Raw genomic sequence first — 25,316 nt, 5'->3', positions numbered from 1 at the left:
ATCTTCAAAGTTGCTCATAAAGCTTTGAAGATTTCTCATACAGCCACCCTAAGCTTAGACAAAGCATAATCACTGAATTTCGCGTACCTACGCGAATAACCCCTCTGCTGCCTTATCGACCGACACGTCAAGGATGTCAAGGGCGAAATATGGTGATTAAGACGGTGATTAAGGGAGACGGCGATGTCACTCTTTGATGCTACGGTAGGCTCCCTCGACACGTGACGTGCCGGAAAACGGCCGCTGGTTGGGCCTGAGGGTGTGTGTCGGTGCTACGTCGCAATCTTATCAGCCCAGGCTCTGTGTCGCGTCGCGTGGAACCGGACGTGTGCCTCGGAGGGCTGCAGCGCACGAGAACCAGTGAGAGGTGGCACGTCTGCAGCTGTCAAGGCCTCTTCTTGTGAGGTCTGCATTTACATTGGCGGGCGCCGTTGGAGCTGGCTGACGGTGGCTGCGGCACGGGAACGTCGGGTCGCCGAATTCTCTGGGCAAGCGAACCCCGAACAGAAGATGTCGAATTTATTCTTGGATGCAACTTCTGGGTCGATTTCTATAAGCGAGCCTTGAATTGGCGTCGCCACGTCTTGTCCGTCATGCACAATTGATGGCGCTGGCACTATTCGTTGGCGTCCTGACGGCGTCAAGGTCGGGTCGGCAAGGATGGATCCATGGGTTGATTGATGGGTTGTGGGGATCAAAGAAAGCCGCGCCGCGAGAGCGAATGGAGCACGGGAGAAGCAGTGACGGTCAGCGGTTAAGTGCAGATATCAGATGAGACATGCGATGACGAGGCGAAAACTCGGATTCCGAGCAGTGAGCACAGGTTTCGGAAGAGAGTGAGAGAGTCAGAATCATTGAAGATCGAAATGCGTGGAGGGATGGGTTACAACCCCCCGGTTCCACGGCAGACGTCTCCCGTCTTGGTGTTGAGCCACCCCCGGACCCTAGCCCGGCGACGGCGCAAGCCATGACACGCGTTGGTCTCGGAGGGAAGCAGCTTCAGGTGGGAGGAGAATCGTCTCGGGAATCTGTGAATCTTGTGGGATTATGCTTGTCTCGCTGACATGTGTGATGGTCAGTGAGATGATCCTTCAAAGGGGAAGCTGGTCGCAGGGAGAGGATCGTGCGGTAAGGAGCGCTAAAACACAGATCGGCAATCTGTTTGCGATAGAGGAGCCAATTGTCTGTTGGCCCTGCGTGCATGAGGGAGGAAGAGGAGGGACTTCGTATTCTGTATGCAGGAGGGGGGATCCTGTTGAGGGATCTTGTTGAGGGAGAGGTTGATTGAGGTGATGCTGGTGATGCTGGTGATGCTAGTGATCCTCAAACAAGACAATAAACTAGGAGGTTGAAATATCGCTCATGACTTCAAAACGTCGTCAATGTTCAAGAGTACAATAAGGATTACAATTAATTGTCGCAATCGTCGCTTCACCTGGAAATGGCCAACCGCTCTCATTTCCCGCACCGCATGGGCTATTGACGCCAGTGGCACCAAACAATGACGCCGGTCGCACGGCCAGAGGCTGGTGGAGGGGACGCTAAGACGCTACACGAGACCCCTCTCGTATTAGCGCCAGGGACCTGCGCTAAGACATTGATTGGGCTTTGCCCCTAAAGTGTGGTGGGCCAGGGGGTGCGCACGGCAGGTGCGTGTGGGTTGCGCCTGCAGTTTAGAATAGAAACACAAAAACCCGGCCATCTCCATTTTCCCTCTTGTTCACCATCCAACCTCGTCGAACCAACCTCGGCGATTTCTTTTTTGTGTGTGCATTTTCATTTGTTTTTATTCCTGTCCGTTTCCCGGTCATTCCTTATGCCGGGGTAACAATTCAATCTTCGCATTTTTTATTTACTTTAAACATTATTTGACATTGACCATGTTGTCCACTCTTTTCCTTGCGGCTTTGCCCGCCTTGGCTCACGCCTTGGACGACGGCATCATCCGCTATCCCATCAGGGCCTCTCCCGGCGCCCCCATCGTCAAGGGCGTCACCCGACGACAGAATGAGGTTGCTCTCCAGTCCCAGAACACGGGTCTTTTCTACAGCATCGACGTTACCATGGGTACTCCCGGCCAGACCATCACCGTCAACCTCGACACTGGATCTCAGGAGCTTTGGGTCAACCCCGTCTGCGACAAGTCGAATGATGTCTCGTTTTGCGAGTCTTTTGGTCATTTTGGAGAGAGTAGCACCTACACTTCGATTAATGTTACCGGCGGTCTTGTTTATGGAACTGGATATGCCTACTACAATTATGGCTACGACTTTATCACCATTGGCTGTGAGTATGCGACTCTCCAAGACGAAACACATCACTAACATCACTCAGCTGCCCATATCAAGCAGCAGCTTTTTGGCGTTGCCTACGACACCTCCGTCGTGAGTGTTGGTATCATGGGTGTTGCTCCTGACCTGCACGGCTGGAAAGCCCCTTATCCTCTCGTCATTGATAGCATGGCCCAACAAAACCTCATCAAGAGCCGAGCCTTCTCTCTTGATATCCGCACCATGGACAGCGACCGAGGTGCCGTCATCTTTGGAGGTATCGACACTCGCAAGTACTCTGGCCACCTTGAGAAGCGTCCCATCATCCCAGCTTCGTCTTCCCCTGACGGCCAAACCCGGTAAGTTTGAGATTCGTGGTTGCGTAGAGAGTTGCCTCTAATTGTATTCCAGATACTGGGTCCATCTCGACGGCATGAGCCTCACTCAGGACGACGGCTCCAAGGACGCCATCTTTTCAAAGACCAACGGCTATGCTGTGGTTCTCGACAGCGGCTACACCATCAGCGCCCTGCCCGGTCCCATCTTTGAGAAGCTCCTGGCGACTTTCCCCACTGTCCAGCCCGGAATTGGTTCCTACCACCCTGTCGACTGCGATGTTGCCAAGCTCAAGGGCACCGTTGACTTCACTTTCGGCAAGACTACTATCAAGGTGCCTTATGCCGACTTTGTCTGGCACAACAAGGGCTCATGCTACCTGGGTGCTTTCCAGGACGATGGTGAGTATCTGCACTGCAGTCTGGTGCAAAAGTGAGCTAACAGTTTGTAGAATTCCCCGTTCTTGGTGACACCTTCTTGCGAGCTGCCTATGTCGTCTACGACTGGGACAATGAGAACGTCTGGCTTGCTAACAACGAGGACTGCGGTACTAACCTGGTTGCCATCGGAAGCGGAGCTGACTCTGTTCCTGATATCGTCGGCGAGTGCGCTTCTTCCGACTCTACCAACACCTCTGAGCTGCCCACTTCCACCGAGGCCTCGACTGGATCTACCGCTTCTACTGAGTCTGTTACTTCCACCGAGTCCGAGACCTCTTCCGATACCATCACCAGCGATTCGACTGCCACTGCTAGCACCGAGTCTACTCTCTCCTTCTCCACCACCCGCTTCCACAACACCTCTTCCGTCATCCCTAACAAGCTCGGATCCTCCAAGACCCAGTCTCTCTCGGACTCGCTTCCTACTCTGTCTGGCTCTACCTACTTGGACCCCTCTTACCTGGACCCTACCTACCAGGGCCCTACCACTGCGGCTCCTACCACTATCACGTCGACAATCACCACCAGCAAGGTCTACACCATCACCTCGTGCCCTCCCAGCGTGACAAACTGCCCTGTCGGATCCGTCACCACTGAGATCATCACCTCGTACACGACCTACTGCCCCGGCGAGACCAAGGCCCCCAAGCCCACTAACCCTCCCGTCATCAGCGACACCTCGGTTGTTACTAACACCCACGTCTACACTATTACTGACTGCCCCGGCGAGGGTCCCTGCAACAAGGGCGACGTCACCACCGAGGTCGTTGCCACCACCCAGCTGGTTCACCCTCAGGTTACCGCCATCTACACCGTTCCCGAGGCCATCCGCTGCGGTCCTGGTAACGCCCACTGCAAGGAGGCCACGACCAAGGCTGTCCGCGTCGTCACCATCACCCCCGCCACCAAGGCTCCCGAGCCTACACCCGTCCCCGGTGTCTGCACCACCTGCGGTCCTCCCGGCAACGCCAACGGTACCATCACCGAGGTCTACACCCACCCCAGCAAGCCAACCCAGGTGTACACTCAGCCCGGCGGCACCCAGATCTACACCAAGCCCGGCCAGACTCAAGCTTCGGGCTATGGCTACCCTCAACCTCCCGCCAGCACCGTCGCCACGGTCGTCAAGCCCAGCGGCGAGGAGCCCTCCGAGCCCACAGGCACCAGCCCTGCCCTCGTGACAGGCGGCGCCGCATGGAACGCTCCCGGCCTATTGGCAGTTATCGCCGGCGCTCTCTTCGCCGCAATGCTCTAAATAATGAGCAATAATTCTAAAGGGTACATGCTTGAAAACATAATTATTCTTTTTTAATCACGCGCGGCGGCTTGAAATGGTTCCACAACCGTGGGTAGATACGGGGCATGACGTTTTTTTCCTTCATAGAGGCCTTTCTACACATTCACACTTGCATTGTTAGATTCTTGGTTGTATTTACCTACTCAAACAATTTATGATGAGGCACGATTACATTTTATGTGTCCCTCTTTTGATCTTCAGCCCCTTGTATTGTGAGTGCCGGATCTTGTATCCGAATGGGGATGTAAGTTGCGCCGCGTCAACCAATGGTGGGAAGCAAGCATTGTCTAGTGGAGCAATTGATGCGAGCTGGCGAACCAACGCTCGAGATGGCCTCATGCAGAGCTTACATCAATTTGAGAAGTTCGCATGTAACTCTCCATCTTGTCCATCATGCCTCTGTTTGGAATGCTGACAATCGACTAAAAAGCTCAATGTGACTCGGAGATTATGTAAGATGTCCACTCACTTCAGCAGGGGGGCCATTCCTTTAAGACCGCTCTTCAAAACCGTCAGCCCATACCGCCTCCCCTCTCCAATATTCTATACCTATTGAGTCCTCAAAATGGCTGGGATTCTGTTCAAATCAGGCCTTGTGGCCGTAGCGCTTGCCGTCATCTTCCAGGTCACCCTCAAAGAAACTATCTGGGTGGCCTTTGGCATCGGGAGGGTGACGCAGCCGATATCCGACTTTCCCTACACTTGCCGCAAGATTGTCGACCCGCGGATGGAGGCATGCGAGGATATGTGGTTGTCGGAGTCTACGAGGCAATTGTTTCTTGCTTGCTCTGATCCTCTTGCACGACCTCACTGGATGCCAAAGTGAGTTTCCAGGATCCTTGACCGTTCACCAAGACAACTCACACATCCAGCGTTGCCCACCTCAACGCCTCGGCACTTTCCCAAAGAGACTCAATCGTAGCTCTAGACCTTGACAAACCCGTCGGAAACAGCTTTGAGTTCCGAACCCTCAAGACGCCGGGATTCCCCGGGACAGCCGGGGACGGCAAGCTCCAGCTGGTCGGCTTCACGGGCATCGATAATCCCGCATCCGGCACCATCGAGTTGCTCGTCATCAACAACGGACCTTCAGTGGACGCTCAGGGAAAGTTTGTGGACCAATATGCTCATGGAGCTAATTCGACGATTGATCTTTTTGAGACGGGGCCTGATGCGACTGAGCTCAAGTTTGTTCGGACTTATGCTGACAGGAAGATCGCCACTCCCAACCGTGTTGCGGCTCTGAGCAGAAGTGCTTTCTATGTCGTTAATGATCATGGTCAAAGCAAAGTTGGCTTGGTAAGTCACATAAGAGCATGCTGCAACATGATACTGACAAAGACCAGAAATACAACCTCTCCCCCTTGCTCAGAAACGGCGACGCCATCTTCTGCGACGCCGAAACTGGCTGCAAAACAGTGGCCCAAAACTTCAAATGGCCCAACGGCATAACCCGTGACAAGAACAACCTAATCTACATCCCATGTTCCCTCTCCGGGACCATCTTCATCTACCGCGTCCTCACGGACAATACCCTCGAAAAGGTCGACGAGGTAAAGACAGGGTACAGCATTGATAACCTCTCTATCGACGCCAACGGGGATATCTGGGCAGCTGCTTTTCCAGTGGGAGTTGCTATCTTCAAGGCTTATGAGGATCCGTATAATTCCTTTCCTCCTGCTACTGCTTTGAGGGTTAGAAAGGTGGATGGAAAGTATGTTGTTGATAAGGTGATTGAAGATGGCGAGGGCGAGTTTCTTCCTGCGGCTACGACGGTTGTGCACGATGCCAAAACTGGTCGGCTCTTTTTCAGCAGTAAGTAACTTGTGGTTGACTTGACGAAGTATGGCTAACAGAAATAGGTGTTATTTCACCTTTCATCTCTGTATGCGAGCCAAAGGTCAAGAACTAAGCAACGCATACAGGAAAAACGGGCATTAACATGGAAGCTATGAAAAGGAATAGCACAGCGAAATGTTTTCGTTGTTGATGTTAAATATATCTCCCCTCTCATAGCGAAAGAATTTCAGGCATGAGAAACGATGGGAAATGAGACAACACGCTCAAGGTGGTAACAGAATGCCTCATAGTCACTTCTCTAGTTGCTCACGGTCTTAATGTATCCCACATTGTCAAGTTAAGTCACTCTGTTTAGTTTTCACACTCAGTTGCCAGAGAGATAGAGACGGTGTTCAGTACAATTTCCAGAAGACAGTTCTCAACACAATCGAGGCATCGAAGCCCGGCTAAGTAACATAGGTACGAACCCAAGGCCTATTTGTTTCCTCGGTGCCGGCACTTCCTGTTCCTCGCCAACCACCCGTCATCTCCTCTCTTACCAACTCAACTCTAAACTCATGCCCTCTGCTAACGAATCTCAAACGTCTCCATCTTTGCCTCTCCTCGGTCCACCATCTGCTTACCCTCGCCTTCCATAAGCCCCACCACGAAGCAGGGCCCGACATGCTCGTAATGAGACCCCTTCCTCCTGAGAAGCACAGGGGCTTTGCAGTCAGCAAGCACAACCACCAAGTCCCCCACCTGAGCAGCGGTGGCGATCCCAAGGTAGCCGTTCCCTGTGACAAATTTCAGGGGGGGTCCGAGATACATTCTTATATGCCCTCTCACGATCTCAACATCCTCCTTAGCATTTTCCCAGGTCCACTCCATGGCCGCAGCAGCACTCTCCCAGTCCGTCATTTTGTACTCGGGGCTGTAGCCCTTAAAAATCTCCTCTTTCCAGGCCCTTGAGAAATCTTGGCCAAGGGGGATGCCGAGCTGTGGTAGGTAAATTGCCGCAACTCTATGCCAATCCGGACGCTCTGAGTCAACTGCCCAAGCAAGAAGGCCTATGAGAAAGCAAAGAGCTATACTCCGCTGCATGCTAGTATCTCTAATTAAGAGTACGGAATGCCCCCTCACGCTGGTGACTATCGTTCGAAAGAGGGCTTGGAATATGTGTCGCCTTGGGCTTGACGGCGAACCGAAGCGACTTGTACATTTGATTGCAAACTGTAGCACCTCAAGAGCGAAATACGTATTGCTTGTATCGTAGGGCCAGCGAGGACAGACCTCTTCCACCTTGCCAACCACTACCCCAGCAACAACCAAGGTGCTCAGGTCGTCACATGTGGGTGCATTGCTGGTCGGTAACTCCTTACAGGCATTACAAAAAGTGCAAAGGCGATCCATGAAAAGCCCAAAGTTGGGGTAGTTTTCGATATCGCCTTCTTTCTGCGAAATTGCTTCCCAATCTGGTGCCCAAGACGGGAGGGGGTTTGGGCCATGCCGGGCGATGCGAAAGCATTCTTGGGAATAGAGGAGAAAATTGAGGTTCTTGACCTCATCAACCCACGTCGAGGCAAACTCTCTGTAGATTTGAGCAGTATCTTTTGTATAGTCTGCCTCCAGGCGGGTCCCTATGACACCAAGAAGGCCATACACCTTATCGCGAGGGTCAGTCACTTGGTGGGCGGCCAGCTGCGACACCAAGGATAGACTCGGAGATTCTGCCCTAGAAACGAGATTTCGTCTTGTTTTATGTATCCCAAGAATCAAAGTAGCTCTGACATCGGGAAATGGGTGTAGAGCCGAATACAAAGCTCGATGGGCTTCTGTTGCTGGGAGCATGGAACCCTTAAACATGGAGACGAGCGCCATCGCTAGTTGTTCGACGGCCATAATGGATTGCCACTTTATGAGTGATGAGCCACACAGGAAGAGGACATGAGTTGGCAGTACCATCTCCTGAAAGGTCCATGTACGAGTCCAGTATGGAGATTGAACCAGAGCTTTGAAGGCTTCCCAGTATGCGTTGCGGCCCTCAGAAACGGTCCACAGGTGCGGATGGGCATGCATCCAGGAGCTGTAGTCCAGATTTGGCAAGTTCGAGATAAAACTGAGGTCGTTGGGTGGACCGAGACTCTCGGCAAGGCTCGCGGCGAGATGTGCGTTCCTAACATCCCCGAGCCAGGCGAGAGCCAGAGGAGCGGATGAATAGATGGACCTTAGGAGCTGGACTTGATGGTTCCGCTCTTCCGTGTCCTGCTGGTTGATGCAGATGGCATCGGCCCAGAAAATGGCGGGTTTATCCCAGGAGCCCTTGGTGAGGATATCGAGAAGCAAAGCGCGGGTCTGCTTTAGGAAATCGGCGAGATTTCGAGTGACCGCCGTCGACATTCCATTGACTTTGATTGGCTTCGTGTCCGTTGGATCCCCCCAGACGTAGGAAAAAGGGATGAACTGTCCTGAAATGTCCTCCAGCCGACGACAGAACAGCCGTATCTCAACTGTTGCGCTAATGTCTTCCGATGGGAGGATCTCAAAGAGGCGAATTTCTCGGGTGTCTTTATCGAGAGGCTTGTAAATATCTGGCGGGAGCTCCTTCGAGTTGGACGATTCGGCCATCGCGAGTGAGCGATTTCGAGTGCTGAATGAGTTTTAAAGGATGAGCGCAGAGACAGTATGTGTCAGATGTAGAAGCACGGAGAAAATGAGAAAGAAGGCGAACGGGGGCCCGAGGTATTCATAGGTTCAGCTCCCCTGTTCCCATCTTCACATTGGCTGTGAGGCCGCATGAGTTGGTGGGGGCGCAGGCTTGAAAGCTGCGCCGTGAGAGGCCGGGATTGCGGAAAGACAACTCCCAAGGCGCATCGGGGGAGTCGAAAGAGAGGCAGTGCACAAGCCTGATTCAAGTGGGCGCCTGGATTTTATAATTCCAGTTGCTATCACGATGTGGCTACAACTTGTCAAGTTGGTTTATCTACGCTGCAGAAACAAATGAAAACAATCATTTTCTTCATGCTTGAAGTAACCCAGCTTCCCAGGGGTATAGCCTCCGTGGTTAGCTTTGCCAAAACCACCAAGAGGTGGTAAGATGGCAAGGCAGTCCACGACAGGTTTAGCCACCTAGTAGAAACCATACTTCCTAGTCTTTGCCCTTAAACTCTGCAGAGACGACCATCTTGGTGTTCCTCCCATCCTTCATTGCCCACACAGGGCACACACCAGAGCACGTCCTTGGGATCCACAGACTTCTTGATGGAAAGCAGCTTCTTGTAGTTGCTTCCCCAGAAAGTCTTTTGCCAATTCGGCTCATACTTGAGAGCCTGTTGTGGGCTGTCAGCACTGCCTAGAAACCAAGATATGACAACTCACCTCGTTTATGTAAGCCCCCGTGTCCGGCGACAACTTTCGCATGGGCTCCCACGTCTCGATGAGTTCTTCAACTGCTTGAGCCTTGGCCGTGTAATTGAAGGCCGGGAATCCTTTTCCAGAGACTGAAATAGATGTCAGCATTCCCAAACCAAGATGGAGACACGCATCAACTTACGGGCATGCACGTAAGACTTTCTCCAGCCGGGATTCACCGAGTCGCTTCCTCCCCTTGGCTTAGCATCACGCACACCCTTTCCGGCGACCAAGAAGGCTCCCATTCCCCCTGATGGTTCCATAGCAGACTTGAGAGCCCCCTTCAGAGCATCTTGGTCTCCATCCAGAGCTTCTTTGCTCAACAGCCTGGAAACCAGATAAGAGCTGTTTCCTGCTGTGTCCTGATCATAGTGAACGTCAAACCACTTCAAGAATGAAGGATACTCCTCTTTCCCGACCAGCAGCTGAACAGCACCGGACCAACGCGTCTGAATGGTCTCGTTGATAGGCTTCCAGATCTTTTCTGTGTACTCCGGATCCTCGACGTCTTGGACAATGAACTGGCCCAAGATGCCTGCCACTTCCTTTGGTGCACCAGGAATGGGCACCGGGTTTCCGATACCCGGGGAAATCAGGGTGTATCCTGAAAGGCCTGCGTCTCCAAGGGAGGGGAACAGAGACAAGGCGTATGCGATGACATCGTAGACGAACTTAGATTTGGCGTCGGTGAAGAGCATGAGGGATGAAGTCGTGATCTTGGGTGTTTTGTGAGTTTTGAGAGTGAGGGAGGTGAGTACGCCAAAGGTTGAGCCGCCGCCCTGGGATAAGTGTCAGTAAGCACGCATTCCCTCGTAAAGTGAATACACTTACACCCCGCATAGCCCAGAAGAGATCAGGATGATTCCGCTCATTGACAGTCAGAATCTTGCCTCCTGGAGTCACCATGGTCATCTGCAGGACCTGATCCGCCGCAAGACCAAACCTAGCAGACAGGAGAGAATGCCCACCACCAGTGATGTAACCACCAGCACCCACAGACTTGGCTCCCCCACCAACAATGGTGCGATTGAACTTGTCAGTGGCCGAGTAGACATCGTACATCTGGGCTCCAGCACCGATAGTGACGGCATCTCCAGGGATGGTGATGTCTGTGTTGTCGAGCTTGAACTTGCCTTGGTGGTAGACGATTTCGTTCATGTGATGGGTCCAGATTGAGAGGGAGCCTGGGGCAATTGAACGACCGAGATAGTCGTGGCCGGTATTCTTGACGGCGACCCTGATATCGTGCTTCCTGGCTGTGAAGTGTTAGCAGATATCTCATGAGAGGGGAATATTGGTGCTTACCAAAGTCGATCCCCAGCTTCACATGCTCTGGCTTGGTGGCATTGACGACATATGCAGGATAGCCACTGGCGCTACACGGATAAGTCTCGTTAGGGAGACATGTCCAGTTGGTATAGTGGTCCCACATGACCGAGATGGGATTATCGGCGTGGAACTCGTAGACACTCCAGTTCTTCTGAACCTGCGGACAAGTATCGCGGTCATAAGTTGGCCAGCCTGGATGACAGACAGCTCCAGGAGGAGGAGGCGCAAGAAGCCTGCCAGCCAGAGACTCATTGAGACGGGACCAAGTCTGGTGAGAAGGCCAGTCGTGAGATCCTGGGTATGCCTTGCAGGACTTTTCAGGAAGATAGGAGCCCTGCGAAGAGGGCAATAGAGAGAGTGCAGAAAGGATGGATTGGTGTAGTCGAGTCATTGCGAGTTTGGTGTTGTGTGGCGCATGAGATACAGAACAGGACCATCTGTCGTGGTGCAAATCGCCATTTTATACTCCCCAAACACAACATACTCAACCACGTCGTATCTCGGAATGCAAGGCATCTTACTACCGACATCACTCGAGGGGGCATCATGTCCCGAGACTAGGAATTTTGTGGGTGCGACTGTGGCTTGGGGGCAGCCATTGATGTCACGGCAGATTGGCCGTATTCTTCGTACTTGAGTCGTAGATGGCTCAGCCCTGCGAGGGATCGACACGATCTGGGAGGGAGAGTGGAGAATTTACACGTCTGTGGATGAAAGCGAGGGATACGGGGAATTGACGTCGGCAGTGTATGCATGTGTACCTGGTTAATTGGTAGGCAGATGTTCCCGTAATTTTATGTTTATTACTCCGTGTTGTGGCGGATGGTAATGTCTTACTGGGAGCCGTGTCTCGCTCACCACAACTGTCTGCGACAGTATCTTGAGCTGCCTTGTTAATGACTGTAAAAATTCTCATCAAAAAGTGACAAAAACCACTCTAACTCTCCTCGTGACCTCTGCCTAAACTAATGCAACCCCTGTAATTCTCGCAGCATCATCCCACAAACAGCAAGGCGACCGTTGACACTAATCCCCAATAGGCAACCGCATCAAGAAACAACGCGCGCCCCTTTCCCAATTTCTCTCTCCCCAGGCTTTTTGCGCACATTCCTTCACCCTGCAAACACTCAAACACTCATTCAGGCACCGCGAGGATGCGGTTGGTCGTCACTCATTGTCTTGGTTTTTAAGTCGCTTTTTCACGTCTGAGCTCGAATCAGACGTCGTCATTCTCTCTCTCTTTTCGTCATGCTGCAGCCAAGTCTTTTGTCGCTGCTCATCCACTCTCTACTCATCTCGCTCGTCTCCACCGCCTCGCCTGTCGGGCGCAATCGCCAGCGCAACAGCGGAACCGTCTGGGCCACGCCCCACGATGCCTTTTCTTCGTCGATAGGTGTCTTGGGATGCAAGGTAGACAGACACCCATCTGTAGCCTGTGTCTATCATCTGTGATACTAACTCCTCAGGTCAACACTAATCGCGTCGCCTACTGGCCCAACTCGGTCGACTGCACAAACATCTGCATCGCCCTCACCTACCAAGACCGCACCGTCCACCTCCTCCGCATCGACCAGTCCGAAGGCGCCTACGACGTCAGCTACGATGCCTGGAACTACCTCTACACCGGCTACTCTGCCACCGACAAACCCGCCGCCGGCGGCCCCGTCGAGATGACCTACAAGGACGTCGACCCTTCCAACTGCAAAGACCTCATCGATACAAAACACGGCCACCTTCCGCTCAGCGCTGCGAATAGCATGAACTTTCTCACCAGCTGTCTCGAGCAGAACAATACCTGGGTCGGCCAGAACTACGTCCTCTACAACATCCTCGATTCTCTGTGTACTCTCGGTCGCGACGAAACGTGCGACCTCGACTACCCCAACGCGAACCAAGCTGCCTGCCCGCACCAGCTCGGACTCCCAGACAAGCTCGAAAACATGCCCGTATACAACATCAGATATCCGAGCGGTGAAAAAGTGAGCGCGTCAGATGGGCAGCCAGCGCCAACAGATGACGAAGAGGATCTTGGAACCAGTCTCTCCCAACCGAGCGGGAAGACGTTGGCGTTGGTCATTTTGCTTACAACCTGCCTTGCCTTTGGAGTCTAGCTAGGTTGATAGACCTGAGCACTCTAGGCACTGGTGTCTTGATGACGGTGGGCGATATCCGGAGTTCTATGGTTGCTTGTGTGGACGCTTGATGACTTGGGAGGCGGGACTTGCTGTTCTTGATGATACCCTACTATCCTTCACTGCTACATATTTTTAACGACATACTACAAGCCGAGACATTTGGCTGAGACATGGTCTAAGTCACGTATCTTGGTCAAGTAATTATTATTGAACCAGTTCATTCGTTTAACAATTTGGTTGCCGATATCCTAACAAACAAAAGGCCCAAGGGCAGCTTGACTACGTTCTCATTTATTTTTCCATGTGCAATGCCTTCTTGACCTTTTCCATTGTTGACTGGTGCTGCTGGCCGGCAGTCTTGCCCTCGCTAGGTCCAGAGTCCGGCTGCGTCAGAGCATGAGAGCCGTGCATCTGGAAGTGTGTTAGTTGATCCGTAGTACTCAATAGTCAGCATCCCATTCTCACCTTCTGCTCCTCCTCCTCGGCCCTGTGGATCAGGTCGTGAGTCTCGACGGCCGTCTCGTCACTGAGCCCGGTGGGCGCCTTGGGTTGCGAGCCCCGTCTCGGCTGCGCGTTGGGGTCTTCCTTCTTGCCCTTCATGGTTGCTAATGGATGGTCTTGTGAATTGATTCTTGTCTGGTGTATGCTGTTTGTCTTGGTGTTTTCTGCGGCGAAAATAAAGAGAAGGCCACAGACGCCGGGGCAAGCTTGATATATCTGTGAGCTCGCGTGCCTTCTGTCGTCACCCCCCTCAGTCCCCGTGATGGGATGATGCTGCTCCAACGTCATGGTCCCGAGCATCCGCGGGGTTCCAGAGGTAACGTCCGACGACAATCGCAAGACCCCTCATCACCACAGTGCAAGTGGCGCACAAGAGACATCTTGACAGCAGTCAACGCCATCGACTCGGGTGTATACTCGTACCGTGCTGGCAACCACACACAAAAGTCAGAGTACGGGATGATGGGAGCTAACTGGAGCTTGATTGTCGTGATGCGACAGGTCATTGTTTGTCTGCTGAGAAAAATGACATGACGAGCTGATCGTTGCTGTTGGCGATTGGCTGGCACCCTCCGACCATGATATCACATTTCAGCTCGGTGTTGCATCAGGAATCGCAATCAAGGATGTTTGCCGTCTCACCACGGTCCGTTCCATTGCGTGAGCTCGGCATATTGAGCTTCAGAGAGAAGTCAGCAATCGATGGGAGTGTCAAAAGTATGAAGGAGAACCAAGGTCCAACGGAAGGAGGAACATGCTGCCGCAGATGGAATATCAACCTCATTGCAGACACTCGGGGGGCATGGATCGCTAATGCTCTCTGACGCAAGTTAAAACAAATTCAAGCTCTTGTTTGAGATCAAAGTCAATGTCAAGCTCCGTCAGGTACATTCCGGGTCGCGAGTCACAACCTCACGCTCATTCGAGGTGAGCGAACTGGTGGTGTGATGAACCGAGCTCCCGAAGAGCAGGGATGCACATTCCGAGGCAGCGTTCCTGGATTAGTTTTGAGAAGCTGGGAGAAGAACCCTGTCATGATCGAGAGCTTGATGACTTGAACGAATTCTGAAGGTCATGTTCAATTTATTACTGTGCAAGGTCAATCCTCTCGTTTCCTGTTGACGGGCTGTTAACTGCGGTTCTTCCCCATTAACCTACCCAACTCATACCAACGTCATGGAAGCCAAGCTGTAAACTCAATCCAAGCTTCTCTCTAGGCTAATGATCATAATTTCTAACTAATGTCGTAACTAAGAGGCACCGGGGCCGTAACCGAACCTCTCCGTGTTCAGAGGGAGGCCAAGGGCTCGCTCCGCTAAACTTCCCAGCTCTATGATACTACCTCTCTCTTGCTACAACAAGTGACTGGCTTTGCTCTCAACTATTCACATCAACTTCATTTGTGGTCAAAACCATATGTCTGGCATAGTTTTAAAGGATTCTACCGTCAACATGATGAAGCTTTGAAGCGACGACGCGCACCTGAAGGTCGTCATCTCAGCTTGGAGATCGCGTTCGTACAAGACACTAGAAGCAGCAAAGGGAAGCCATAGCAGTGTTCAGCTCAACCCAAGGGATTGTGCTAACTATGGTTTTGTTTCCTTGCTTGACCGTGGCAATTGCGGACAGATGACGGAGGGTTACCAAAGGACATCCTCTTGTGGTGTTTTATTTCCACTACTGCAATTCCTACCTTTCTCCGTGATAGAATTACCTGGTGTTTCGTTTCATTGGGCTCAGCCTCGTTTCTTTGGTGTCATTTGATAATGTATGGTGCCCAGAAGCGGAGGCTAGGGTAGCTGGCGATCTTCATTTTCAATTTTCCAGATAATGGATACCTGAAGATCCAACACCACAGAAATGCGTGCATAGATGATTAGTCTACGAGACCATCCTTACTCATATGACCTGATAATTTTCCCTTGTCCAACTCGAATGGTTGGAATGTGATGACAAAGGTTAATCTAAGCGACGAAGGATATTTCCGGATGCAGAAGATATCCAACACGCGGAATCAAAGCCGATATAACAGCTCAAAGAAATAAACATGTTTTCTTACGTGCATAAGAAACAAGCAAATCCTTATCTTATCTCTCAAGAAACAAATTGAACTCATCTTGGCATATGCTTCACAGCCACAGTTAATCCTCGTCTTCGGAACTCGGCTGTCTCTGCCAAGATGGAGACACCAAGGCGAATGCGTGCCGACGTAGCCGCCACTGCCTCTCTTGGCCAAGTGGAGCTGCTGACGTGGATGACACGAGCTCTTTCTTTCAATCTTGACAAGAAGCATTCTTCTCTTCAACATCTTTTTCTTTGCCTGAAGCATCCATCACCACACAGCCGCACTCGATCGCGACATCTCTGTGGGTGTGATTCGCTAAACAGGGGGGAGTCCGGGCTAGACCAACAAAGGCACGCACCCCGCACCCGCTGCGTGCTCCGCCAGGATGCCTCACCGGGATTTGCTGGATGATGTGACGACATACAATGATAAGTATGTCGTCCTCTACGACTTTGGCGAGATAGGTGAGTGTCAAAAGTTCAAGGCCGTGTCTGTACATTGACCCTTCTAGATCGTGACACCGCCGTCGAAGAGTTCAAGACGCTGCTCGTTGACTTGGAAGAAGCTGGTCTTGATGTTGAGGTGCGAGCTGGCTATGAGCAGACCCTCTTGATTTTCGTCAAGGCCCCTCGGGAACTACTTGGGAACACAGTCTACAAGTCAAGGTATTGCCCCTCCACACCATCATTTACACCACCGCTGACAAAATGCAGGGTCAAGGACTGGCTGTATGGAATCACACCAAACCACCCCGGAGGTGATAAAAACACAGTCGTCGATGGAGCTTACGAAGCTGAAGATATTCTCTCCTTGTACCATCTTATCAACTGGTCAAAGAGCCTCGGTGGTGCAGGCATCACTCCAGGTCTTGGAAAGTGGGAGAATGTCAAGGCCATCTTTCCTCTGCACAACCCACGTGTGAACCAAGCACTTCTTCGACATCTGAGCAAGAGGATTTTTCTTACCCCAGAAGACATTGATTCTATTCGAGATATTCTTGGTTCGAAGGTGAGTGCATCCGCGACATGCTACCAACACCTACTGACTGCTTAGGTCGCCTTCTACTTTGCCTTTATCCAAACCTACCTCCTCTTCCTAACCTTCCCCGCCATAACCGGCGTGATCGCCTGGCTCTGGCTCCCGCGCTACTCCCTAGCCTACGCCATCCTTACCAGCATCTGGTGCACCGTCTTCCTCGAGTACTGGAAGATTCAAGAGGTCGACCTCTCCCTGCGGTGGAACGTCAAGGGCATCCAGGGAGTCAAGGTCAACCGCCCACAGTTCAAGTACGACAGCGTGTTTGTTGACGGCGGCGGCCGCAAGCACTATTACTTTCCAAGGTGGAAGAAGGTCACCAGGCAGCTCTTGCAGATTCCCTTCTTGCTTTTTGCTTTTTTTGCGTTGGGGGTTATTATCATTGCGGTTTTTGGGATCGAGGTTCTCATCTCAGAAACCTATGCTGGACCGTACAAGTATTACCTGGTAGGTGGTGTCTTGATACCATTTTAATCTGTGCTAACAATACTAGGAATATCTTCCTACTATTCTCCTTGCCGTCTCTCTCCCTTACATCACCTCTGCTCTCGAAGACGCAGCAACTTGGATGACGGAATTCGAAAACCATCGAACAGCCGATCACCATGAAATGTCACTCACTCAAAAGATTTTCCTTCTCAACGTATTTACAAACTACCTCCCAATACTTCTAACAGCATTCATTTACATTCCCTTTGGCGACGATGTCGTCCCACGACTGGAGAACATTCTCCGAAAAGCACTGGGCAGTCTGGGTAAAGAGTTTGTCCATCAACCATTCACCCTCGATGCCGACAGACTGCGGAACGAAGTCATTGCGTTGACTGTCACTGGTCAAATTTCGAGTTTCTTTGAAGAGAACATTGTGCCCATGTTGAAGCACAGGCTCTCAGGCTGGTATCGAGACTACCGTCGAGCTTATTCAAAAGGCGACATGCTTCTCTCCGTGGTCCAGGATGACCCTCAAGAAGCCAAATTCCTTGCCCAATGTCGCAACCAGGCAACTCTTCCGGGCTACAACGTCCAAGACGATATTTCGGAAATCGTCCTGCAGTTTGGTTACTTGGCTCTCTTCTCGCCAGTCTGGCCCATCATCCCCATGGGTTTCCTCATCAACAACTGGATCGAACTGCGATCAGATTTTGCCAAGATCTCCCTTGAGCATCAACGGCCTGCCCCGGTTCGATCAGACGGTATCGGGCCTTGGATCTACTCTCTCGAAGCATTGACTTGGCTTGGAAGCATCTGCACAGCTGCGATTGTCCATCTCTTCAGTTTCCAAAACTTTGGAGACGGAACCAATAAATGGGTCACACTTCCAATCACCGTCTTCATCAGCGAACACGTCCTCCTCCTCCTCCGAACCCTTGTGCGCTTCGTTCTCCAGCAGATTGGATCAGAGCGTATCCGAGAAGACTACAACCAACGATACGCGAACCGTGTGAAACACCTGGAAGAGATCGAATCCAACAAGCGGGCCGGTCTTGGTGTCAGCGAGGCGCAGAGAGAGCGCAGAAGGTCAATTCTCGCAACCGGACGCGACGTGTTTTGGACGAAGCAGGTTGAAGCTGGCACCAGTGAGACAGCTGGTGTCAGTTTGATCAAGCAAGTGAAGAAGGAGGAAAAGACTGAAGACCCGAAGACCGAGAATCCAAAGACTGATTAGAACCTGTAAGAAAAGGGGGAAATAGATTGTTGCCTCTAGTTTTTTGATGCAAGTGCCGAAAAGGATACAACCATGGATTTCATTACCTGTACAATAAACGTTTCAATAATACTAAGCTTTTTACACTCGATGAAACAAGACACAAGAATCATCCGATGTTGTGTTTTGGCTGTCACTGTCAGGCCATCGGGTATCTTGGGCGTGTTGAAACATCTACTGCCACCACGAGGGTCAGATCGTCAGGGACTGTTTATGTTTGTTTGAGAGTCACCTCATGATGACGACTGCATTGACTTGGATGTTTCTCAAGCTATTTCTGCTTTCCGTCTGAGTCTATCCTCGTGTCTTTGGGTTCTTTTACAGAGAGCCTTTGCAGAGTCACATCTGTTCCTCCCAACCCTACAGCACTCGACATTATCTACCAGACCCAATTCAAGACTCAACCCTTCCAGTAATTCTCCCTTTTCTTCTTCCCTTTCGGCTCTTGTTCCGTTCTGACCAAGCGTTTTTGGCGCCCGCCCAGATCTCGGGGTCCACTCACCTGTTACAATAAACAACCCTTGCTCCGACAACCCCTGTGAAGTCTATTTCCACCAATCGCTTGAGTCGACGAGACGACATTTGGGAATCATCGATGGGTGAAAAATCTGTCAGATCGTCAATTGAATGGTATCTTGGAAATGGAAAAATCGACTTAGTTGTATGTACAGTTATCGCAATATCTTGGACAAACAAGAGCGAGAGCCAATGCCTGGAAATAACCCAATTGATGACAACTTAAACCATCACATCATGCAAACCCCCAACCGAGGTTCCGAAAGAGTCTAGTTCCCCGAGCTTTGAGACGTCTCGCGTAGCTGACAGACAGGGGCATCAACCAGAGCCGCAGTCAACTCTGCCCCTTGCAGCAACCCTTGGTCCGTACATTGGTGGTCCATCTTGCGCCCAGGGCCCGATCTTTGAACCCTGGGCGCCTAGGTTGACCCAGTTTCAGGCTCATCGCGGCAAACTCCCCTTGTCTAGACAGAAAATTCCAGCAATGAACATCAACATGCCATGGAGCTAAGAGCGGTGGCAATCTCGACCAAGATGGATTTATAGATGCCCTCTGCCCTCCTCAGATTCTTTCTTTTCCTCCTCATCCCATTCTTCCACTTTCAGGTTCACGTCTTGTTCTGCAGCTGTTGCTTGCGTCCTTCTTTTCTTCGTCTCTAAGAGTCATTACATTCATTGCAAACCCTGGTGGTTAGCTTCATTCACTATACTTGTCCATCTTTAAAACAAACAACTCCAAACTATCCAACACTCCTTTTATAAACAAGCAACATGCGTGCCTCTCTCTCCTCCGTCCTGGCCGTCGCTGCCGCCCTCCCCAGCGTCTTTGCCCATTACAACTTCGAGGCCCTCATCGTCAACGGCAAGGCCACCGAGCCCTACGAGTACGTCCGTCAGACGACCAACTCCAACTCCCCCATCGAGGATGTCACCTCCAAGAACATCGTCTGCAACGCCGGTGGTCTCGACGCCGACATCCGGGCCAAGACCAAGACCCACGCCGTCGCTCCTGGTGACGAGGTTGGCTTCACCGTCAACGTCGAGATTGGTCACCCCGGTCCTCTTGCCGTCTACATGAGCAAGGCCCCTGCGGGCACTGAGGCTTCTGACTACCTCGGTGATGGTGACTGGTTCAAGGTCTATGAACTGACCACCAGCTCCATCACCGATGCCGGCCTCCAGTGGGCTACCTACGTCAACAACCAGGGCATCCACAACTTCACCTTCACCCTCCCCGACGAGCTTGCCTCCGGTACTTACCTCATGCGAGCCGAGCACGTCGCTCTCCACGCCGCCGGAAGCAAGGGTGGTGCTCAGTTCTACATCGGCTGTGCCCAGCTCACCGTTGAGGGCTCTGGTTCCGGCACTCCTACTGACACCGTCAAGTTCCCCGGTGCTTACGACGGATCTGAGCCCGGTCTTCTCATTAACCTCTACTACCCTGCTCCCACCAGCTACACCGCTGCCGGCCCCAAGGTCTGGCCCAGCGGCTGCGAGGACCACACTGCCAATTTTGCTGGCCAGGCTTCCGACGGTGACTGCACTGGCAGCGATGCCTCTGACAACTCTGGCGAGGCTCCTGCTGCCAGCAGCGGCAGTCCTGCTTCCGAGGCCCCCGCTGCCACTGCCCCCGCTGCTGGAACCCCTACCTTTGCCACTCTGGTCCCCTCTGCCACCGCTCCCTCCAACGGCACTGCCCCTGTTCCCACTGCCAACACTGCTGCCCCTGTTGCCACCAAGGCTCCCGGCAGCAACTGCTCTCGCCGCCGCCGTGCTCGCCGTGCTGCCGCCAAGCGAGCTGCCGCCAAGCGATCTGCTTAAATGATGATGTGAAAGAGAGGGAGACGAGTAGTTCTTTTGTGGTGGAATGATGGATCTGTACAAACTTCAACGTACATTTATTCTTGGTACATAGTGCTACAGCCATTACTGTACAAATATATTTACAATCAATATGCATTTAGTTCTTTGCAGTGATCAACTCACTGATGGTTCACTTCAAGATGGCTCACTTCACTCATTGACTCAGGCTACAAAAAAGTTCATCTCAAGCATCAAGTTTATTCGCAGATTTTAGAAATTATCAACAGTAAAAAGGTATGTAAGGAGTGACAAGAATTTGTTCTGAGCGAAGAAAAGACGCAAGATCCATGTCCAAACCATTCTCAATATTCATGATAGCTCCCCCCGAGTTTCCATCAACTCAGGCCGCTTTCTCAGTCCATGTACTACTCGTCCTCACCGAGTCTTCACCCTTTAGTATCCGTAGCCGTAGCCACCCTTGCGGCACTCGTTGGCGTAAGAGTTCCAGCTGGTGCCCTTGGGGCATCGGCACTGCTTCTTCCAGTCGTCCCAGGTCATGCCGCCCTTGCAGCTGCACTTCTTGGTGTGCTTGTCAAAGACCTGGCCGTTCTTCTTGCAGACGCAGCCGCCGTTCTTGTACTCAGCATCGGGGCCGCAGTTGCTCTGGCACTTGTGTCCGTTCCAGCTCAGGCCCTTGGGGCACTTGCAGGACTTGGACCAGCGGTCGTAGTACTGACCGTCAGGGCACTGGCACTTTCCGTGCTTCCAGACCTGACCATCAGGGCAGACACACTTGCCGTACTTCTCGACCTGACCCTCGGGGCACTCGCACTTCTTGTGCCACTTGTTCCACACCTTGCCCTTGGGGCAGACACACTTGCCGTACTCAAAGACCTGACCCTGAGGGCATTCGCACTTGTTGGAGTGCTTGTTCCAGACCTGGCCGTCAGGGCAAGTGCACTTTCCGTACTTCTCGATCTGGCCGTCGGGACACTTGCACTTGTTCTCGTGCTTGTTCCAGACCTTGCCATCGGGGCACGAACACTTGCCATACTTCTCAACCTGGCCGGCAGGACACTCGCACTTCTTGTGCCACTTGTTCCACACCTTGTCGTTGGGGCAGACACACTTGCCGTACTGGAAGATCTGGCCGCGAGGACACTCGCACTTGTTGCTGTGCTTGTTCCAGATCTGACCGTCAGGGCACACGCACTTTCCGTACTTGAAGACCTGTCCCTTGGGGCATTCGCACTTCTTGGCCTCCTTGTTGTAGATCTGGCCGTCGGGGCACACACACTTGCCATACTTGAAGATCTGGCCAGCGGGACACTCGCACTTCTTGGCGTACTTGTTGTAAACCTGACCATCAGGGCAGACACACTTGCCGTACTTGAGGGTCTGACCGGCAGGGCACTCGCACTTGTTGTTGTGCTTGTTCCACTCGAGGCCGTCGGGGCAGACACACTTGCCGTAGCGGAAGATCTGACCATCAGGGCACTCGCACTTCTTGGTGTGCTTGTTGTAGTTCTGGCCGTCAGGGCAGACACACTTGCCGTACTTCAGAGTCTGACCCTCGGGGCACTGACACTTTCCGTCCTTGAAGATGAGGCCATCAGGGCAGACGCACTTTCCGTACTTCCAGACCTGACCGCTGGGGCACTCGCACTTCTTAGACTCCTTGTTGTAGACCTGGCCGTCGGGGCAAGCACACTTGCCGTACTTCAGGACCTGACCGGGAGGGCACTGGCATTTGCCATCCTTGTAGATCTGGTCGTCAGGGCAGACACATTTGCCGTACTTGAGGGTTTGGCCGGGAGGGCATTGGCATTTGCCATCCTTGTAGATCTGACCATCGGGACAGACACACTTGCCGTACTTCTCAACCTGGCCTTCGGGGCAGACACACTTTCCGTACTTGCCGGGGACCTTGCCGTGCGGGCATTGGCACTTCCCGTCCTTGTACTCCTGTCCATCGGGGCAGACACACTTTCCGTATTTCAGGCTCTGGCCAGGGGGGCACACACACTTGCCATCCTTGAGAGTCTGGCCGTCGGGGCATGTGCACTTGCCGTACTTCTCGACCTGTCCCTCAGGGCAGACACACTTTCCGTACTTTCCGGGGACCTTGCCGGGGGGGCACTGGCATTTGCCGTCCTTGTAGATCTGGTCGTCGGGGCAGACACACTTGCCATCCTTGAGAGACTGTCCGGGAGGGCAAACACACTTGCCGTCCTTGTAGGTCTGTCCATCGGGGCATGTGCACTTTCCGTACTTGAGCGTCTGTCCAGGAGGGCATTGGCATTTGCCGTCCTTGTAGACTTGGCCGTCAGGGCAAACACACTTGCCGTACTTCTCGACTTGACCATCTGGGCAGACACACTTTCCGTTCTTCTCGACCTTGCCGTCGGGGCAGACGCACTTTCCGTAGGGGCCAGAGACCTTGCCAGGAGGACATTGACATTTGCCGTCCTTGTAGACTTGGCCGTCGGGGCAGTTGGGCTGACACTTTCCGTCCTTGTATGTCTGGCCGTCAGGGCAGACACACTTGCTGTTCTTGAGGGTCAGACCATAGGGACAGATGCACTTCTTCTTGCCATCGTCCCACTTGGCCTTGGAGTCCTTGCAGACGCAGGCGCCGTACTGCTCGGTAGCATCGGGGCCACATCCGTAGCCACCGCGCTCAACGAGGGTGTCCTCCCGGGCCTCGAGACTGAAGTCCTCGGCCTCAGCGTGAGGGAGAGCCTTGACCGTGACGGCCAGGGCGAGGAAGTTGAAGAGCAGATGTTTGATCTGCATGGTGGGCTGTTGGGGGAGTGCCCTTCAGCAAAGAGGGTGGGGTTGTGAAAAACGAAGGGCTTGTGAGGTTGTTTGATATTGGTGAGGGGGGAAGCGAATGAAGAAGGAAGGTTGTTGGTGAGAGAGCCCAAGGCCTTTCTTGACTTGGGAGTGATCGAGAAAAAGTTTGACTGAAGGGGGGGATGGGATGGGCTTTAAGTAAGGAAAGTTGTTGATGTTGAGGTTGGTGTAAGACACACAACAACACCTCTCTCTCTTCCGAAAAGGAAGTCAGCTCATACTGCTTTGGGCCGCATGGTGCTCGAGGCAATAGTGTGAAAGCTAATTGAGCGTCACCCTCTTGCTTGGCCATGGCAGTGTGACATGCATGCGCTATAGCAGCCTCAACTGTGGATGCCAACTGTGAATGCCAGCTGGTCCCGGGATATGCAGACAACATGGTTAGGTTTTCGGAGACAGGGGGGGTCAAGGTAAAGAAGTGGACAAAGGGACAGAAGACATGGGTCCGGCAAGGGAAAGGGAGGTTGGTTGGTCGTTGGTTCACCGGGACAAACCAAAACGGCACAAGGGAGCACGGGACAGGAGTGGGCATCATAGAAGGCAGACAGCTTACATCGACGAGCGAGATGCGAGCGAGTTCCGTCTAAGGATGAATGTCACTGCCACGAGGGCGTGCTGGTTACGGTCTAGGTCTGCTATATTTACAGTGAAAGAGCTCGTTTTGGGGAGATATGGCTTGAATGGCGTACCGGAAGCTCCGTCAACGGGCGGTCAAGAGTCTTCAAAGCCGTCATTCAACGGGAAAGCTTCGTCCACGGTAGTACAAGCCTGTCGTTGTGGGTGTCTGCTATTTCTCGCCAAGCTGACAGTCGGTGACGCAAAGGCTTCAAGCCAATTGATACTCTGGCTGCAGGAGTGAAAGCATGAGGCATCACACCGGGCCTGGAATACGAGATTTGATGCAGTTCACTCTTTTCTCTGCGCTGCTTGGTGGTCGAGATGGTGTTGAACATGCAACATCTCGTTGGACGAGGTCCGCGTGGTGGAAAAAGAGGCTCAAAGTCGGGCATCCCCGCATCCTCTCAAGAGAAACAAAACAAAACAAGGTGGATGCTCCAACCGAACGGTAAGGCTGGCTAATGCAAGGCCTAGAGACCCGGGCTTCTACTTTTGGTCTCAGGAGGTCGCCCAGCTTCTGGGCTTTTCAGGGGGAGGCGCCTCTCCGCCAGGAACAACAGGTCGTGCTCAAGTGAGACAGCATGATTGCCAATGACGGGACAGTATTCTTGGCCAAAAAAAAGGTGCGGAGCCACCGCCACTACCGGAACCTGAGGATTGCTTCTTGCAGGAGATACAGTGATGTTGAGAGTGATATGTGATTGGTCGACTGTTTCAGCTGGGCATGAGTACTGCACCGTAAAAAAGAAACGGAATAAAAACAGGAGAAACAGAAAATACGAGGGCGGGGAGAACGCATGGGGGAAGTCGGGCGATACGAGAAGGGAAGTGATTGGCACCCTCATCCACGCGCCAAGGTACCGCTGGCGATGGGCCTGCACAGCGTTTCTTGGTGAGTGAAACACACTAATTGGTAAATATAGCAGCTTGAAGGCTGCAGCCACACACCTGTCTGTGAGGGGTTGGCACCAGCCAGAGCCACTAATCGGGTAAATATAGAGCAGCCACACACACAATTGACAAGGCAAGGTCCCATTCTCCGACCCTCCCGGCGATCCTCCTCTCTCGCTGACCCGTGTCCGAGGGCCCGAACTTGGGGACCCAGGTTCACGGTCGTGTCGTTAGCCCAGTGGATGGGTTCTGGGCTACTCGGTAGATGATTGGGGAGCCTCAGGGGTGGGAGGGTCGGCAAAGGGGAACAAGGCAGATCTCTCTGGTCC

The 25,316-nt window shown here is 52.6% G+C and overlaps 9 protein-coding genes across 9 annotated transcripts; 5 read left to right on the top strand and 4 right to left on the bottom strand.

Moving 5' to 3' along the window:
- Positions 1–1,880: 1,880 nt before the first annotated feature.
- Positions 1,881–4,301, top strand: LRP88_01640 (aspartic peptidase domain-containing protein; the record flags this gene model as incomplete). The annotated part of the gene is made up of 4 exons (XM_083238316.1): positions 1,881–2,283; positions 2,335–2,629; positions 2,682–3,007; positions 3,058–4,301. The coding sequence occupies 4 exons, from the start codon at positions 1,881–1,883 to the stop codon at positions 4,299–4,301; spliced, it is 2,268 nt and encodes a 755-aa protein (XP_083106821.1).
- Positions 4,302–4,908: 607 nt separating this feature from the next.
- Positions 4,909–6,255, top strand: LRP88_01639 (uncharacterized protein; the record flags this gene model as incomplete). Its single annotated transcript, XM_083238315.1, has 4 exons — positions 4,909–5,165; positions 5,216–5,642; positions 5,690–6,158; positions 6,206–6,255. The coding sequence occupies 4 exons, from the start codon at positions 4,909–4,911 to the stop codon at positions 6,253–6,255; spliced, it is 1,203 nt and encodes a 400-aa protein (XP_083106820.1).
- A 1,626-nt stretch (positions 6,256–7,881) lies between these two features.
- On the bottom strand, positions 7,882–8,750 carry LRP88_01638 (HET domain-containing protein; the record flags this gene model as incomplete). The annotated part of the gene is made up of 2 exons (XM_083238314.1): positions 7,882–7,908; positions 8,085–8,750. 2 exons carry the CDS (start codon positions 8,748–8,750, stop codon positions 7,882–7,884), a joined length of 693 nt encoding a protein of 230 aa, XP_083106819.1.
- Positions 8,751–9,283: 533 nt separating this feature from the next.
- LRP88_01637 (FAD-binding oxidoreductase) lies at positions 9,284–11,253 on the bottom strand (the record flags this gene model as incomplete). The annotated part of the gene is made up of 5 exons (XM_083238313.1): positions 9,284–9,451; positions 9,501–9,622; positions 9,676–10,312; positions 10,365–10,789; positions 10,839–11,253. 5 exons carry the CDS (start codon positions 11,251–11,253, stop codon positions 9,284–9,286), a joined length of 1,767 nt encoding a protein of 588 aa, XP_083106818.1.
- An 857-nt stretch (positions 11,254–12,110) lies between these two features.
- On the top strand, positions 12,111–12,973 carry LRP88_01636 (uncharacterized protein; the record flags this gene model as incomplete). Its single annotated transcript, XM_083238312.1, has 2 exons — positions 12,111–12,272; positions 12,329–12,973. 2 exons carry the CDS (start codon positions 12,111–12,113, stop codon positions 12,971–12,973), a joined length of 807 nt encoding a protein of 268 aa, XP_083106817.1.
- A 315-nt stretch (positions 12,974–13,288) lies between these two features.
- On the bottom strand, positions 13,289–13,597 carry LRP88_01635 (uncharacterized protein; the record flags this gene model as incomplete). Its single annotated transcript, XM_083238311.1, has 2 exons — positions 13,289–13,408; positions 13,463–13,597. 2 exons carry the CDS (start codon positions 13,595–13,597, stop codon positions 13,289–13,291), a joined length of 255 nt encoding a protein of 84 aa, XP_083106816.1.
- Positions 13,598–15,948: 2,351 nt separating this feature from the next.
- LRP88_01634 (calcium-activated chloride channel-domain-containing protein) lies at positions 15,949–18,264 on the top strand (the record flags this gene model as incomplete). Its single annotated transcript, XM_083238310.1, has 5 exons — positions 15,949–16,027; positions 16,075–16,228; positions 16,277–16,481; positions 16,617–16,913; positions 17,092–18,264. 5 exons carry the CDS (start codon positions 15,949–15,951, stop codon positions 18,262–18,264), a joined length of 1,908 nt encoding a protein of 635 aa, XP_083106815.1.
- A 1,326-nt stretch (positions 18,265–19,590) lies between these two features.
- Positions 19,591–20,640, top strand: LRP88_01633 (glycosyl hydrolase family 61-domain-containing protein; the record flags this gene model as incomplete). The annotated part of the gene is made up of 1 exon (XM_083238309.1): positions 19,591–20,640. The coding sequence occupies one exon, from the start codon at positions 19,591–19,593 to the stop codon at positions 20,638–20,640; it is 1,050 nt and encodes a 349-aa protein (XP_083106814.1).
- A 435-nt stretch (positions 20,641–21,075) lies between these two features.
- On the bottom strand, positions 21,076–23,418 carry LRP88_01632 (uncharacterized protein; the record flags this gene model as incomplete). Its single annotated transcript, XM_083238308.1, has 1 exon — positions 21,076–23,418. One exon carries the CDS (start codon positions 23,416–23,418, stop codon positions 21,076–21,078), a length of 2,343 nt encoding a protein of 780 aa, XP_083106813.1.
- Positions 23,419–25,316: the final 1,898 nt, after the last annotated feature.

Source organism: Fusarium phalaenopsidis, assembly GCF_050370095.1.
Source record: "Fusarium phalaenopsidis strain FUZ10S chromosome Unknown contig_32278, whole genome shotgun sequence".
NCBI classification, from domain to species: domain Eukaryota; kingdom Fungi; phylum Ascomycota; class Sordariomycetes; order Hypocreales; family Nectriaceae; genus Fusarium; species Fusarium phalaenopsidis.
Note: the sequence above shows the minus strand (reverse complement) of the source record. Positions and strands in the feature narration are given on the sequence as shown.